This window comes from Heloderma suspectum, chromosome 9 (assembly GCF_057233095.1).
Source record: "Heloderma suspectum isolate Gila_16-S chromosome 9, 16-S_ref, whole genome shotgun sequence".
NCBI classification, from domain to species: Eukaryota; Metazoa; Chordata; class Lepidosauria; order Squamata; family Helodermatidae; genus Heloderma; species Heloderma suspectum.
This window is the reverse complement of record NC_139466.1, coordinates 32023375-32040051: the sequence shown is the minus strand read 5'-3', so window position 1 is coordinate 32040051 and position 16677 is coordinate 32023375. Positions and strand designations below refer to the sequence as shown.

The 16677-nt window shown below is 41.7% G+C and overlaps 1 protein-coding gene across 3 annotated transcripts in view; it reads right to left on the bottom strand.

The window, feature by feature from the left end:
• FNDC3A (fibronectin type III domain containing 3A) overlaps positions 1 to 16677 on the bottom strand; it is an 88665-nt gene that overhangs the window by 42199 nt on the left and 29789 nt on the right. For all 3 annotated transcript variants that reach the window (XM_084814071.1, XM_084814073.1, XM_084814072.1), the window contains exons 2-4: positions 12823 to 12962; positions 3310 to 3385; positions 818 to 894 (exon numbers count right to left, since the gene is read on the bottom strand). In XM_084814071.1, coding sequence (XP_084670197.1) covers positions 818 to 894; positions 3310 to 3385; positions 12823 to 12933 — 264 coding nt within the window. In that variant the 5' untranslated portion in view covers positions 12934 to 12962. The remainder of the gene's footprint in view (positions 1 to 817; positions 895 to 3309; positions 3386 to 12822; positions 12963 to 16677) is intronic.

The following is a 16677-nucleotide window of genomic DNA, read 5'->3' as shown; positions in this document are numbered from 1 at the left end:
GACTGAAGAACGGTAAGATTAAGCACTTGGCATTCTGGAAGCATGGGTGAGAAGAAACCGAGCCCAGCAAGGTTCAGCACTGATCAAATCTTTTCTTGTCTGTCTCCTTTCTTTGACCTCATCTGCGAACAAAGGGAAAAAACGGGCCTAAAGCAAGGCATTAGAACATGTGCCCTGATCAAAGGGGCAAGGAAAATATTGGCTTTAGTGAAGAAATGGGAGGGTCCTCCAGTTCAGCCCCCGGCTCAGTCCCTCTTCCAAGAACCTGCTTCGCAGTGGATACAGAGGAGAGCACCTAGTGTTGGACCGCTAGGAAAAAATAATGGTTCCTCATCTCAGCCATGATTAAGAAATTGGGAGTACCATTGCATGCTTGTGCACTCCGCCATCCTCCTTTTTTGGCATCAACCATGATGTAGTGTTCCATCTGCACTTAGATTAATATTAATTCTAGTTTCAAAACCTGTTTTCAAATTCTGCTTTAAAGCTAATCATGGTTAGTCTGAACCACAGTGCAGAGGCAATGCTATTGTTTAATGTTGAAGAGGGAAGACAATTTAGATGGGAGGCAGAAAAGAGAACACATACGTCTGCTGCAGGGTGCTCCTGATTCCTAACCGTGGTTAAGAGATTGGGGCATTATAGGTCTTTATTAGGTCAATAGCAAAAGCAGGAGCATGAACACGACTTGGGGATTGGGGGTGGGGGAAGAGACATCTACGTCTGTCCCACTTGCAATTTAAAGCCATTTAAAGCCTCTATAAAGCACTGAAGTGGGAAAGTCTCTTTTTTTCTGGGAAATCTCTTTCGTGATTACCTGAGATACATAGCCAGGAGGCACAAATATTGGAGGCACAGAACCATTTGGTGACATCATAGGAACATGTGCTGGACCTGAAAGGAAACCAAGCAACAGAGTGTTCATGTCTACATATTGTACTAATGTGCATGCAGTCACGGTTCATCTGATAATCTAAATGGTAATCCCACATATGCATACACATTTCATTCTTATGTAAAAGCTTTTAAGTGATTTTCCGATCTCCTCAAGAGCTTCAAAATGCTACAGAGAACAGTCCCCCAAACCACATTAAGTAAGAAACAGTAGTAAGAATGGGTAATGGGTCTGAAGGATAATGGTAGACTTCATGGAAATGACAAACCTTAGAGAATTTCCCAAACTGTTGGAAACCACAGTGGAAAATGTGAATCCAGACAGCTATGTTTTTGAAAACCTTGACCGGTGGAGTCATGCCTCAGAAATCTAACACCCAGAATTACAGGTTCAGAGAGATGAAGCAGATTTTCAAGGGCACCAATGACACTGCAGGATTGCTACTGGATTACTTTAGTGTGGTTTGCTTATTCCTGTAGATGTATATTAGTTTTATTTTATGTTTACTTATTCATTTTAATATTATTCCTTCCCTCACCAAATGAACCAAGTCTGAGAACACAAACATTTCCAACGGTATGGTTTCCTTCTGTGGCATGCAAATAGCAGTCTGGCCCATGGGAGTGAAGCTGCTTGCATCTTATGTAAATATTCCAAGAAGAACCATGTGGGGTGGAACTCTTTGTACATACTCAGATTGGCTGTAACAACTATACCACTACAGAAAGGGAAGGGGGGGTCACTTTCTGCTTAATTATGCTTAGGACTGCAATCTTAGATACCAGAAAAGCAAGCAAGAATAAGGGATCTGAAGGCCATTTTGAAGATTTATCCTTTTGAGGGAATACTATATTTATGTTCCATTCAGACTTATCAAATCATATGTAACTAGATGCAACACCAAACAGGTAAACTATGTTTTACACTTACATGCAAACCAGGATTGCATGAAAGGGTCCGACCCTGGTTTGCAAGCAAACACAAGCCATAGCTTGCCTGTTTAGACAGAACAGCAAGCTATGGTTTACCGCAAAAAGGACTGGAAGTTATTAATCACCATGCACAAGGACAGAGGGGAGTGGGAGTAGGTAGTGTGCAAGCCTAAGACTCATACCTACTTGCTTTTATAAGGTCAAACCATGGTCAGGTATTACATCATTTTTACATAATAGTTACCATGCATGGGACAATAAAGTATTTTAGACTAGGATTAACCAATTCCAGATATTCCCATTGGTAGCCCATAATTCTCTGAAGAGAAGAACTGTCCCAATCACTGCTCTAGCTACAGTCACATGTTTCCCCAATCTCGTCCTCATCCCTCCTGACAACAGTCATGACCCCATACTTCTTCTCCCCTGGCTTAATCATTGCATCCTTCTTCCTGCTACTAAAACAGATAACAGGAAGCAACAGAGAATGAGTAAAAAGGCATTTCTCTCTCTACCTGGGTTCTGAATGGATCAATAGATGGAAACAGCTCAGCAGCACAGGCATGGAGAAATGAATCCCATCTTGGTTCCTTCTCAGCCTCTAGGTTCTACAGTTTTCCCAGTGTAAATGCTAGACAACATCTGGGTCTTACACTGGGGGGGGGGGGAGATTTATGGACAATATAATGAAAGGCCCGTTTTGCCTCCCACACTGTGAAAACTGATGAAGCTCCAGAAACAGAATGTTGCTGCTTGCTGTATTAAATCCTAGTATCCAAGACAACCAAGTACAAATAACTTGAGGTGAAAAGAGAGCAAATGGCTTTGCCCTAAAAGTGTTAAATATCACGTTTCTTTAGGTACTCTTTCAATATGTTTCAGTTGCAGCCTACTGGAGTTAGGGAAGGTCTTTTATTCCCCCCCCCCAATCTTTTCCCCACTTCCTCCAGAAACTGACACAGAGATAGATTGTTGGGTGCATGGAAATATGCCCAATAAAATTCCCCTTATGAGATCAGTCTGCATGAGTTTTGCCCATGCTCAGGGTCTGACTGTTCACTGTGCTGGGGTTAAGAAAAGTTTCCACAGATCAGGCTGGCAGTGTGACCTTGGTGACCACCCCCCCACCCGCCTGGGCTTCCCCTGTTGTATGCTGCTTGGCTTCTCTGCACTAGATATTTCAACTTGTTTTCTTTGTAAGCACTCTTCTCCAGTTTACACGCGCCCTGCTTATGGTCTGTTGTGGACTGAATGTCCACAATGGTCCATGGACCATTGAATGTCCATGGACTGGTTGTGTGGGTGGCACACTGGTGTAGATGGGTAACCTTGACTTCTGTCAGGGGGTTGGCAAGACTTTAAAGCTGGGAGCATACATTCCAAACACATAGGTATAATGTACTGAAGAAGAAAGCATGCAATGTCAGATACCAGAAGTTTCAGGTTATATATTTTTGGGCCAAATCTATATGCCTCCTTTACCTTGAATACACTGAATGTGTCCATCTTCAGTTCTAATTGTAAAAGTCTCTCCTGGGTTTACTTGCACAAGGATAACCTAAGAAGAAGAACACAAATCCTAATTTCAATCCCATCTGAAGGCAACACAGCATTTTCCAAAAGCAAAATACACAACTTTGGGAATACTGGCAATGTAGAATTCATCTTGATTTCTAAAGTGTTTCTAGATATAACAATATGTGATGACTGTACGTAATAGCTAGCTATTCTATAATCTGGAATGGAAAGGTTAGTTATATCTGCCTTAGAAATAATTCCAATCAATTCCAGAAGAATTTTACTTACCTGCCTGCCTTGGCACACCTGTTAAGACATTTGTTGCGGGGGCGGGGGAGAGATTTTGAACAGCTTCCCTGTCTGGCCACATGGAGGCAATTCTTTCCTGTCACAGACAACTGGACAGGTAGCATTTAATTTTCTATTACTTTGCATCACTAAGTCCTTTAAAATCATTTTAATGGAAAACAGACATTTCTAATTCCATTTTAGCTGCTTTCCTCAACTTATGACTGAAATGCTCTTTTATTATAGTTCCCCCACTGTGTGTTTTTTATGTATTACCGTTTCTATATATATTGCTTTTATATATTGCATGGTCACTGTCATCCACCCTCTGCTAGCCAGCCTTACAGGTTATTGTAATGTTCTCTACACAAAGCTAGTGTTGAAGCAAGGGCAGAATGCAACAATGCTGTTGTTGTTTTTTAACAAGAGATTTTATCTTTTTCAACCACTCTGCTATTGACGCATGTTAATGTGTGACACACACAGAGGGAACACACAGAGGGTGTTCAGGCGATCGCAGGGGGGAAATTAGCTATTGTGGCTTCTTCCCCTGCCCATGTCACAGGCGCACCTGTCGTTTACGTAATTACCCGTGCTGTAAGTCATGCAGGGTTTGGACAACATGCCAACCCATACTGCAGGACAGATAATTATGTAAATGATGGGCGTGTGCACAGCACATGTGGGGGCAGGGGGAGAAGCCACAATGGCTTCCCCCCACCCCTGTGATCGTCCGAGCCCAGACTATGACACACATTATAAGCTCAATGAGTGGCTTTGGGCTAGTCACACTTTCTCAGCAACCTCACAGGGTTGTTGTGAGGATAAAATGGAGGGGGGAGGGCGGGAATACCATGCATTCCATGCCACTCCCAGTTCACTCTCAGCATGCTGGGAGTTGTAGCCCTTTTCGCTGTCTAAACATGCACAGGATTGCGCCCTTAGAGGCTGTTTCTTGGGGCAGGTATCCTAATACTGGAGATAGATGAATAATGGGCAGAATTGTTTGATTTACTCAGATATGTTGCTGCACAAATGTAGCCTTCAGGTAGGCATGTACATCAATCTGAATGTGCATTTGCAAATAAAATGTGGCAATGTTTTGTTTTGTTTTAAAGTGAAAGAACAAGTTTAGCCAAACAGACAAAACACTGACTGTAATGCTAAGGAAACATACCACAAAGGCTAGAATGTATGATTAAAAGCACTGACCCGAACATTTACTTGAAGGAAGTTCACTGGTGTCCATGGAACTTCCGAATAAATGACCTCCGGATAAGGGAAGTTAGCAAAGATGCGGTGGCACCAATGGCTGTGACTCTGACTTAGGAGGACCAATTTTCCCCAAGCGCAATCTCCAGCACCTCCAATTCAAAATGGATCAGGTAGCTAAATGGATCAGGTAGGTGCTAAAGGATATGGCAGGGACAGGTAGCTGGCTGGCTTTCTTATTAGTGGCAGCAGCACTGCATACGAAGGGGGGGGGAGAGGAACAGAGGAGTGAGCAAGCGTGCCCCTCTCTTGCACATGCAGCAAAGGAACATAAGAGGGGTTTTCACTTCCTTCCAACTTTGACAAATAGGAACATTGACACATTACTGAACCAATGTCCAATCTGGCTGGGAACTACAGTGCCGGCATGAGATGTAAATTTTGTACAGCAACCATTTGGGGGGTTGGGGGGGGGGGAATGTGTCAAATAAAAAATAAACCAAAGATAAGCAAGAGGATTGTGATGATCAGGTACAAATACTGCACAAAGTCAAGGGGCTACGGGCACACTTTCACAGATCTTATTAAAGTATGATTTGCATTGTCCTGTGCTAATTCAGTTACTTAGTAGTTAATGAAGCTCTCACACTGAAGGTTTTTTGTTTTTGTTTTGTGTGTGTGTGTGTGTGTGTGTGTTTTGCCAAAGAGGCTCTGGCTTGAAAAATAGTGAAGATCACTTCTTTAAGCCAATAGTCTGGTAATTACTAACAAAGGGTCTCCCTTTAGACACTCTTACACTGAGCCCAGAGACTGGTAGCACTTTGCCTGCAATTTCTCAAGAACTTCTGTTGCCTCAAGCCAGGAATGATTTTGAATCTTGAATAACTGGGCAGGATGCCCTGGACTTGCTATTTCCTAATAGTGATGTGCGTGTTAAACTCTGGACTACAACATGCACTACAATTAGCCAAGGATAGAACTGTAGAAGGTGATTTATTGCATCCTTCAGAAGTGGGAAGGGCTATCTTAGTGACAGACCACATGCTTTGCATGCAAAAGGTCCCAGATTCAACTGCTGATATCTCCAGAAAGGGTTGGGAAAGGTTTCTGCCTGCGGCTCTGAAAAGCCACTGCCAGTCAGTATAGACAATGAAGTAGATGGACCAATGGTAAGGCTGCTTCCTACATCCTTACAATTTCAAAGCATCATCTACAGTTATCTTCCCTTTTTTACAAGCATTTGTAGCCTCCAGCTTTCTGAATACTGGCTAATTAAATACTTCTCATTCAGGCACTGGCTCTCTGAATCAAACATTTTGCTCTTGTTATGGGCCAACTATATTTTCGGCACACAACATTCTTAGATTTTATATTTTGCCCTCAGCCAATCTATAAAGAATGCTTTGTACTACTTTACAGTATCAAAAATCAAAATGAGGGGTTTGTGACAGAGTAAGCAATTAAGAATTTATTTTTGCTAGCTTGTGCTTCGATTTTAACCTTAATTCCTCTAAAACTTGCAAGGCTGATAAATATCTGTACAAACATGACAAAGGGACCAACTACAGCAAACTATGCAGTCAATGACAGCCAAGATGATGCATGTGTTGATCAGATAATATGAACGGCAAAGGTCGATGATGACCTCATACTATCACGTAAAGCCACAACTAAACCATTTGCTTCTTACTGAAAAAGCTTTTTTCTACAAAAACGAATAAAGCCAAAGCCTTTAAGCCTCATTTGCCTAGCTTCTGCCCCAGTTCTTAAGCACAGAACAGGCCAAACGTTTTACATCTGTACTAGAAGGCTTTGTAAGTTATGGCACCACATTCAACCAAGGATCAGCAACACTTTCATTTTGTTCCAGATAAAATAAGAATCCAATTTCTTATCTGCTCCTGTTCCACTGATAGAAGCTGCTCTCATTAATTGCTCGTGTATGTATAGAATACTCAGTGTATCTGGATCAGTGAAGACTGCAGGGAAGTCATTTCTAAGCACTCCGTCACCTACATGGATCAAGCACAGGCACTTGCTACGCAACGGTACCAATTCATGTGGTGAGTTGTTCTGAAAGAACATAGCTGGGAAATGCTAGGAAGTGGTGGGAAACCCACCAGGACAGGGGTCCCCAATGTGGCACCCACAGAAGCGTCCAATGGTGCCATAAAGCTCTCTACTCCCTGCCCCCTTAAAAAAAAATTGAAAAACGCTAAGGTGTCAGTTTCTCCTTGTTCCTCAACCTGCCACTGATCTGATGTTCAGCAGGCAGGAAGAGAAAGCAAGACAAAGGGGTAGAGGGGAGAGAAAGAGAAAGGCTAAAGGCTAGGAGGGGGGAGAAACAGTGAAGTAAAGAGGTGTGGGGGGAGAGAAACAGCAAGGCTAGGAAGGGAGAGAAAGAAGAAGCCTAGGGACGGGAAAGGTAGAGAAATAGTGAGGAAAAGGGTTGGGAGGAGAGAAATAGCAAGGCTAAAGGCTGGGAATGGAGAAAAAAGAGCGCAAAGGTGAAAGGTCCATGTAGGCAGAAGATTGGGCAGGTGAGGAAACAACCCATTTCCCCCTCCCTCCCCCCCATCTCGTTATTTCTCTCCCCCACCACTTCTTGACTAGCCAGGCCCTCATGGCAGCCATTATGTGAGTAGCCACATCCTCCAAGGGAGCCATTTTGTGGTGGTGCCCACAGCAGTTTCTCAAATTCCCAGATGTAACTATGGGTCCCAAAAGGTTGGGGACCCCTGCAGTAGAGGATGCTAACCCACATGGTAAGTGTAACATTTAGACTGTCTCTGTGAACATCCTCATAAAGTCACTTACCAACTCATTTCCATGTGGGGAGGTATATGTCTGAAAACACCCCCCCACACACACACCTTCACACAGGTCACTCATATACTCAGAGAAAACTAACAACCTCTCTGATGTGGCAACATTTATAATACTGAAAGCATTGTGACCCCACTTTTCAGCAGAAAGGGCTGTTAGAAAGCAGCTTGCATAAGATCAATAAACAAGACAGTTCTGGCCCATGGGCTTACAATCCAAAGAGCATAACACAAAAGGAAACGGATATCAGGAAGGAAGAGGAAACAAGCAAATTTAGGCACCAGTTCTAAAAGTTACAAAGCTTTTATAATGACCAGCTTGAATGGAAACAGTTCAGAGAGAGGAGGAGCTGAATGGAAGTGGTCTTTCAGGACTGCTGATGGAGTGGCCCCGCTTCCTGAACCCTTGGTCTGAACCAGCAGGGCTCTTCATCTGTATTGACTCTGTGGATTTTATTTTAAAATGTCCTAAGTATTATATTTAACAAGTTTTAAAGAAGTTGTAGACTGCACTGAGACTTCAGAATAGTCAGGGACAGAATCTGATTATTATTCATTAAGTCTATGTTAATTCATAGCCCACAGCTTTGGCGCAGAACTGAGGACTTTCAAGGCTACTGTAAGATAATCAGGTTTATTTATAAAACAATACAGTTCAAGGACTCTAATACAGAGATGCACATGAGAAGTTTGAAAAGACACTTGGCAATGTCGTGCCAGTTGTGATGGGGTAGGGTCTTGGTCTGCACTGCTGCTGAGGTTTAGGTATGTCAGTAAAAAGCCTTGCTATGCACTCCCTGAACGGGGAGTTACTGCCTGCCTTGCTTTGGAAGTTTTGCAACTGAGGTGCTTTCCCTATCTGACAATATTTATAAACACTTTAATTATTAACATAGCACCATCACCAGTATTTTAAGCAAAGAGAACAGTTCCTGCCCAAAGGAGCTTACAATCAACAGTGGGGTCAGCAACAAAAGTACACAAGAGAAAGGAAGAAAGTTAGTGCTTGGGTTAACAGTGGATGAATGTCTATAATCTCTGTATATTTTCATCCTGCACTGATTCTGCTTAGAACCACTGACCTGGTTTGCATGACATAACACCCACCATGGATGATCACCCATGGTGGGTTGTTGTGATGTCTAAATCCAGCACAGTTTCTGCAGGGTGGCTTATTTTTTTTATGAACAAGCCACTCGACAACCCATGGCTTGTTGCTGGGTTGGTCAGGGCAGCTTGTTTTTAGGGTGGCTTGTGAAACATCCAAACCCAGCAGGGCAACTTCATCATGGATTGTTACGAATGGCTAGAGAGTTACCCGCCAGAGTGGTAAAAACCTCTGACGGTCCTTGTGATCTTGCTAGTGCCACCGTCTTCCTCCTTCACCCCTTCTCAGTGCCATCCGCCCTGTGCTCCTACAAACTGAGAAGAAAGGACACCAGAGAGTGTCCCGAATGTGTTTGCATATTTGAAAGTGCAGGGCTATGAAATTGGCGTAATTTTCCCCTTTGCTTTACTGCTCTGCCATGAAGTTTGCATATATTTACTGATCCCACTCACTGCTTTGCCTTGAGATTTGTGTATCTTTACTGATCCCCCTCACTCCCTGCACTGCCTTGAAATTTGCATATCTTTACCTTGAAATGTGCATACCTTGTGAGATTGCAATACGATCACAAACTTTATAATATTGCCCTATTTTTCTCCCCATTTTATCTCAACTTGTTTTTATCTTATTTTATCTCATGTATTCTATGTGTAATTTTATGTATTTTTATGTATCTTATGTCTTTTTAATTGCTATGCTGGTCACTGACCATAACAACTGCGTAATTTCCCCCGATGCTTTACTGCTCTGCCATGAAATTTGTGTATATTTACTGATCCCACTCGCTGCTTTGCCTTGAAATTTCTGTATTGTTACCAATCCCCCTCTCTCCCTGATCTGCCTTGAATCTGCCTGTCTTTAGTGATCCCCATCACTGCTCTGTAACCCATATGTATATCTGACAGCTAACAATGGAGACCAGTGGAGGGACGTGACAAGCGCCGGGGTGGGGGGCGCGAAAGCATCTGGCAGCTGCAAAAGAAGGAGCTTTCCAGGCAGGTGTAATCACTTCAGTAGTAGATGAAGCAGCCTTAAAAAAAAAAAAAAAGTGTTCACTAGCCAGGCAAGGGAAGTGAAGGATGAAATTGATAAGGACATTGACAAGAGGGGGATATCAGTATGCTGGGCTTTACCACATTCATAGGGGCTCAGAAAACTAATTCCATTCGGTGATCTGATGCAGGGGGTGGGGAGTTTACCTCGTAGCCGGCAACCCCAGTAAAACAACTGCAGAATGGGTGCTGATGCAGGGATCGAGGAAACGAGGAGTTTTGCCGTTAAGGCAGCTGGGATACATGCTGGGAGGACTGAGGGGGGGGACAAGCCACAGAAAGGTGCAGGCTGCTCGACTGTCTTTTGGGTTAGTGAACGAACAACCAAACCACGGTGGCTTATTCTCAGGGTTGGCTTAGCACGATGTGCAAACTTGCAGATTCTCTCACATGTTTCAATATTTATTTCTAGCCAATTTGCTGTATAATAGCTTTGGGTGTTTTCCAAATCCAGTTCTGTTTGTGAAATTAGGAGCACAATCCATGGGAAACTTTTCCTGCACAACTTTGAATTGAATGCATAGGACAAGTTCAAAGAAGATAATGATTTAAGACTATATCATTGGAACAATGAATGCAACATTTCATCTCTTGAGAGTTCCCCGAGTTTCAAAAGAAGCTTGTTACGTGGCATGGGTGGTTGCTGTTTGAGAAGCACAAGCCCAATTCCCATTGCATCGAACTAGGTGGATAAAGAGGGAAGGAATCTTCCTATAAGAAGAGACTTTAGCATATTCCTGGTAAATGTGACAGAGAGCCATATTGGTGGGTTCCTGTGCCATGATCCCAAGAGTTGCTCCACTTTCACTGTGTGCTTCCAGTATAGACAGAAGAATCTATTTACAGTTTGAGACAGATCCAGATTTTAAATGTGTACATGCAGCTATCAAGTCCTGCAGCATAGGTAAAGGATAATTAAAATGTTAACACAGGCCACAATGTAAACCGCTCCTCTTACGTTTAAACTCTCAATGCGTAAGTAAAGCTAAGCTGAAGCCAAGCCAACAGAATACTGAATTTATGGCACTGGCTAAATTTACAAAGCAAACATACACACATCATATCCTTTCTTGAAGGTTAGCAGAGAAGAATTTTTGCTTTGCCTATTACATGTAGACAAAGTGCCATTTCAAAACATGTTTTACCAGAATTCTCGCTTACTAACCACTTTTCCCAGAAAAACAGTCCTGGGCAAACTTCTTTTTTATTAACCACCAGCTGTTTCTTTTGCAAAGGAGTTTTATACACACACGCAATTGGGACTTTGGACTTGTGTATCTCTAACTCCAGCTGTCTATGTCACATGACAAGCCTCCTTTTCAAAACACAAGGAAATTACAAAAGTAGTTTGTAATATGGCTTGTGAATCTATAGTCCAACAACATGCCCCTTGGGCATGCTTAAAGTAGCTCCTTGGATCCCAGCCTTAGTGCTGGGTTACAATCTCCACTGAATATTTTCAAATAATTAACTGCAATTATGAATGGTATTTCTGAAACTGATTAAACAAAAGATAAAAAGACTAATTCCACTGTGCACTTCGTTGTGCAACGTAACCCCATCAAGCCAGAGGGAATATAAATCTAAAATGAAACCATCTGGCAGCCTTTTAATTTACACCAAGACATAATAAAACATTAGTGTTTATGCTTCCTTAAAAACAGCAAACAAGAAAAAACCAAAAACAATCATCTAGCAAAAATTACATTTAAAATTTCACAGAGTAGAAACCCTTAAGATTTTCATTTATGATGGGAATCTAGATTAGAGGTTGGTTTTGAAATACCATTCTGTGCCTGGTAGTAGAAGCTTGACAGCTTTACATATTTTCAACTCTGTGAACAAAGGCTCCAATATGATTAGATATCACTACATTACATATCTAAATATCACTTTAAATATGTGGATACATCAAATATAAATTATAATTGCTCCTGCCCTTAATAAATTGTATTTGTGAAGCTGAATATTTCTTATATAAAATATCAGTTCTCTTAAAATATCAGATCTTAGGCTCAATTCAGATATCACACTAAACTATGGTTTCTGCTAACCATAGTCAAAACCATACCATGGATTGAGGTTCAAGAGATCTAACTGTGGTTTAGAGATGTTGGTCTGCTTGCATCTTCCATCTAAGGAGCTTCATAAATTCATAAAACACAGTCCCATCTCTAAGGTGAAACTGTCTCTTGAAGTCGAGCAATGACTAACTGTGATTTGACCATGGCTTGCGAATTTGGATATAGTGGCAAACCACAGGTGGCATATTAAACTATAATTTGCAAACAACCAATATCCTTGTTGGGAGTCCTTCACAAGCCATGTTTTGTGAGATAACATAAGTTTGGACACACCAACAGACCATGGTTTGGCATGACATCTAAATGCAGCCTTACTGAAAAAAGGCAACATCCCTCACTGCTCCCAACAACTCATCCCCTCCTAAGTATTATACTGAGGCAAGGACACACTTTATATAGCCCACAGTGGTGATATGTAAAGGTGATCGTGGCACACTGTTTAATATGAATATTCATGTATGTTTTTTCCTAAGTGCTCAAAATGTTTCACATGCATTAACTAAAACACGCCAGGAAGTTTACAGCTGACCTGACATTCAAACTGGAAAACACAAGTTTATTTCCCATTCTCTAATACTTCCATTCTATTTTAACATTGGGTAATTTTGTCATAGTAAATTGAGACCTCAACAGCATAGCCCATTCCCTATTACTTTTTAATTATGGTTTGCCACCAACTTAAGTGTTCTAAGGTAACAACCAGCCACACAAAGCAGGACGAGAAATGGAATGATTACAGCCTCCATACATATTGACAGTGCTATAGGAACTTTGTTACACACTTTCCTTGATGTCACTGTAATTATAGAGGGCATACTCCAACGGCTATGAATCCAAGCATTTACAGAACAGAATGCTGCCCTCTGCCACACAGCTAGGAAGCTTTCATACTGTGCAGGTCTACTTGCCTGTTGTGTGGTGTCCCCATTGACCATATGAGGTAGAAGTGGTACTTCATTCAAAATAGGTGTGGCTTCTAATGGAGGTGGCTGGTCTGCCATCATAGCTGAAATGACCATTCATTAATAGTTTCTCTCACATCAGCCACCTGGTGAAACAAAAAACAGTTCCAAATGTCAGCAAGCTTTTATTAAGGTACAGAAAGAGCTAGCTCTGGCCTCTGAAACACATCCAACTGATCAGAAAAGCTCAACAGCGAAAGGTCAAAATTCTGTACAAGATGAGATAAAGTGACACGTCTTACCAAGAACAGCCAGTTTAAGGGCTATAATCAGCATTTTTTAAAAGATACATGCAAAGCCAAGCCTAGGGTAATCTGACTAACTTCAGTGTTTGACGACAACAACAAAAAAGGTAGCTATGTTGACCATAAGAAAAAAAAAATCCAATATACATATTAGGAATCTGTATTAGGCCAACTCATGGCCACAAAATGTGTGTAAGCTTTTGAATTTCAATCAGATTTACCTATATCTGTTCCTTCCCACCTGCACACCATTCCATATGCCCTGCAATAAGTAAGATAGAGGAGATAATGTACTTGAACACCATCCTACTTCTGTTCAGTGGGTAAGAACAAGCCACAGTGAATCTCATAAATCAGGGGTGAGCAACTTCTGGGTGAAAACATCTGGAGGGCCAGAAGTTGCCCACCCCTGTCATTAATGGTTACAACTTTAGTATTATTTCCTATCAGGATGTTCTGATATGGCTAATGGCAAAAAAACCAAATTTGAATTACCTAAAATGCTCAGAGCTGTTGCTATATAGTCTAGCATCCTTCATAACTTGGTGCCTATTGGATGCTGGAACACGTCTTTAACAAGGGTTTGTCTAATTTGGCTAATTGCTGGTAGTGCAATACAGCTTCTTTTAAACATATGTTTTGGCAATGCCCAGTTGTTGCTTCTCTTGGGGATGAGGTTATTATATGGATAAATTTTGTATTGGAATAGTCTTTAATATTCACTGATGTACATGCTTTTAAAAAATTATCTACCTGCTTCTTGGAAATTAACAAAAGGTTAAATAATCCCTGCCCTTTTGACAGCTAAAAGACTGATACTACAACACTGGAAGGATAAATGCCCACCTCCTATAATGCAATGGACTGAGGACCTTACAACACTTTCAATATTTAAATGGGTGGCGTATAGACGCCGCCTTCAAATAGATACTTATTTGGATATTCTGTCTACTTTTGTTGAAGCTTATGTATAATTCCTAGAAAGTTGTATTTTCATATATACGCATTTCATTTGTATTCACTGATATGGATATATACAAGCCTACGTATGCATATTTGTCTTCTTTCTTTTTGTTTGTGTTTGTTTAGTTTTTCCTTTTGTTGAAGTTTCACAAAAAATACATTTAAAAAATCCTCCATAAAACTGTGAGGCAATAAAAGCATAACATCGTAGATAAAATCAATTTAAAATGCCTGGGCAAATAAAAATGTCTTGACCTGGCACATAAAATATTGTAGTATTGGCACCAGTTGAACTTCCATAGGCCAGGTATTCCAAAGTCAGGGTGGTACCAGAGAAAAGGCCCTCTCCTTTGTACAAACGTAACACAATACATATCACCAACTAACAGCAGGGTGGCAAATGCAGAGCATACCAGACACACCAGGCTGCTTTAGCTCATGTTTAGCCCTGCTTCCTGAAATGACTGAGAGAAATATTTGTAGGACCAAACAGGCTACACAGTCCCTATATTTCATCTTCTGGCTGTTATTACATGTATTTATTTATTCTTACATTTATATCCTACCCTTTTTCCACTTGCAAGGAACCCAAGGTGGCTTACACGGTCCTCCTCCTCTCCATTTTACCCTCATAACAACCTTGTGAGATAGGTTAGGCTGAGAGTCACTTGGTGAGCTTCATGGCCAAGTGGGGACTAGAACCCAGATCTCTTGAGTCCTAGACCTATATTCTAACCACTACACCATACTAGCTCTCAAATATTTATACCTTGCCTTTCTCTTAATATGGAATTCAAAGTGGTGCAGGGTTCTCATACAGTTTTTCAGCCAGGCACAGACCTGCTTAGCTTCAGCAAATTAGCTATATCATGTGCTTTCAGACCAAGCTCTATCACTACATGGACTTCCCTGGGGGAAAGATACCAACTTTTCCCCAGGCCACTTCCCAAACTAAATCATGTTTTACAATGCCCAATCTTGAGTTCAGGGAGCTGCTTGCTGGACTCATCCAACTCACAAGAAGAGGCTTTCTACCATGTCAAATTACTTATCCACGTAGTCCAGCATTGCCTATGCTGATAGTGGTTCTCCAGGGTCTCAGGCATACATCTTTCCCACTGCCTGCTGCCTGATCCTTTTAACTGGAGATGCCAGGGATTGAACCAGGAACCTTTTGCATACAAAGCAGGTACTCTATCAAAGAACTACAGTCTCTCAAACTCCTACATCACATTTAATACCACTGGAGAACTGTGAATTATCTGGTGACAGGGATACTTCCAGGGATGAACTGGCAACCTTTGGAGCTTGTCACTTTCAATTGTTCTCAAATTTGTTTTAAGTACAGAAAGCTTGTATCTAGATGTCAGCTTCGTTCACATGCAACTCCAAACTACACTTTTCCTTACATGAGCGAGTCTCAGAGTCATGTGTTCACCTCTTGCACACCCCAGTTCTGTCCCTGTATAGGACATAGTTCACTATTACATTCAAATTGGCAAGCTACGGTTTGCTCTTGCCCTCCAAACCAGATCTGGAAACCACACTTTGATCATGGTTTTGAATTCTGATTTGGAGGACAAGTACAAACCATACTTTCCAGAATGAGATATAACTGTGGACCATGGTTTGCCATTACATGTGAATGAAGCGACTGTCATGTCAGCCGTCAACATATTGCAAGTTTACTTTTAAATGTCTGCAATTCACAGGGCATGTTCTGCAAAAGTATATACAAGCAGATTTTGGAAATGGCCACAGAATCTGGCATCTTGAGATTTATTTATTTCTCTCTCTCTCTTAAGTTGCAAGGCTTCAACACTGTGAGGATAGGCTTGAAGGCCTGATCTGAAAACAGGACTGGGCTATGCAGCTAAGAATTGGCTCAGGTGTCAATGGCTCCCATTGAGTTCAATGAGAAAATGTAAGCAGGGTAAAGTTAGGGACAGGGAGGGGTGGGATGCAAACATGCCCCAGTTACTAAGGTTACAAGTATCTGAGATAGTTTTTGCCCTCCTCAAAACAAACTAAAACAAAACAAAAAAAACCTTTCAGGTTTTTGTCACAACCTGAAAGGACTTCAAGATCAACTTGTTCTTTTCACTCCTCCAGGTGAACGATTGCCATTTACTTCAAAGGGTTCAAGTTGACCCCTGCATTTGGGGATGCTGTTGCAGTGTGGACAGAACCTGGCCTATGTTGCCCTTACACTGGAAAGACAACAGGGTGAGAACGAGGGCAGGTTTAGCCCTCAACCTGAAAGGACTTCAAGTTCAAGCCGTTCTTTTCACTCCTCCAGGTGAACGATTGCCATTTACTTCAAAGGGTTCAAGTTGACTCCTGCATTTGGAGATGCTGTTGCAGTGTGGACAGAACCTGGCCTATATTGCCCCCTACACTGGACACCAGATCTCCACTGATAGAGCAAGTGCACTGCACTCTTCCAGGGGGTGCTGCAACTTACAGGCCCTCCTCTGACCCCTTCTGTAACAGGCATTTTGCTAGTACTGAAATAAAGAGACAGCCACTTTCCTATCCATAGTAAGCCCATATTAATATTTGATAGCCAACTTTTAAAAAGCACTCTCTAACC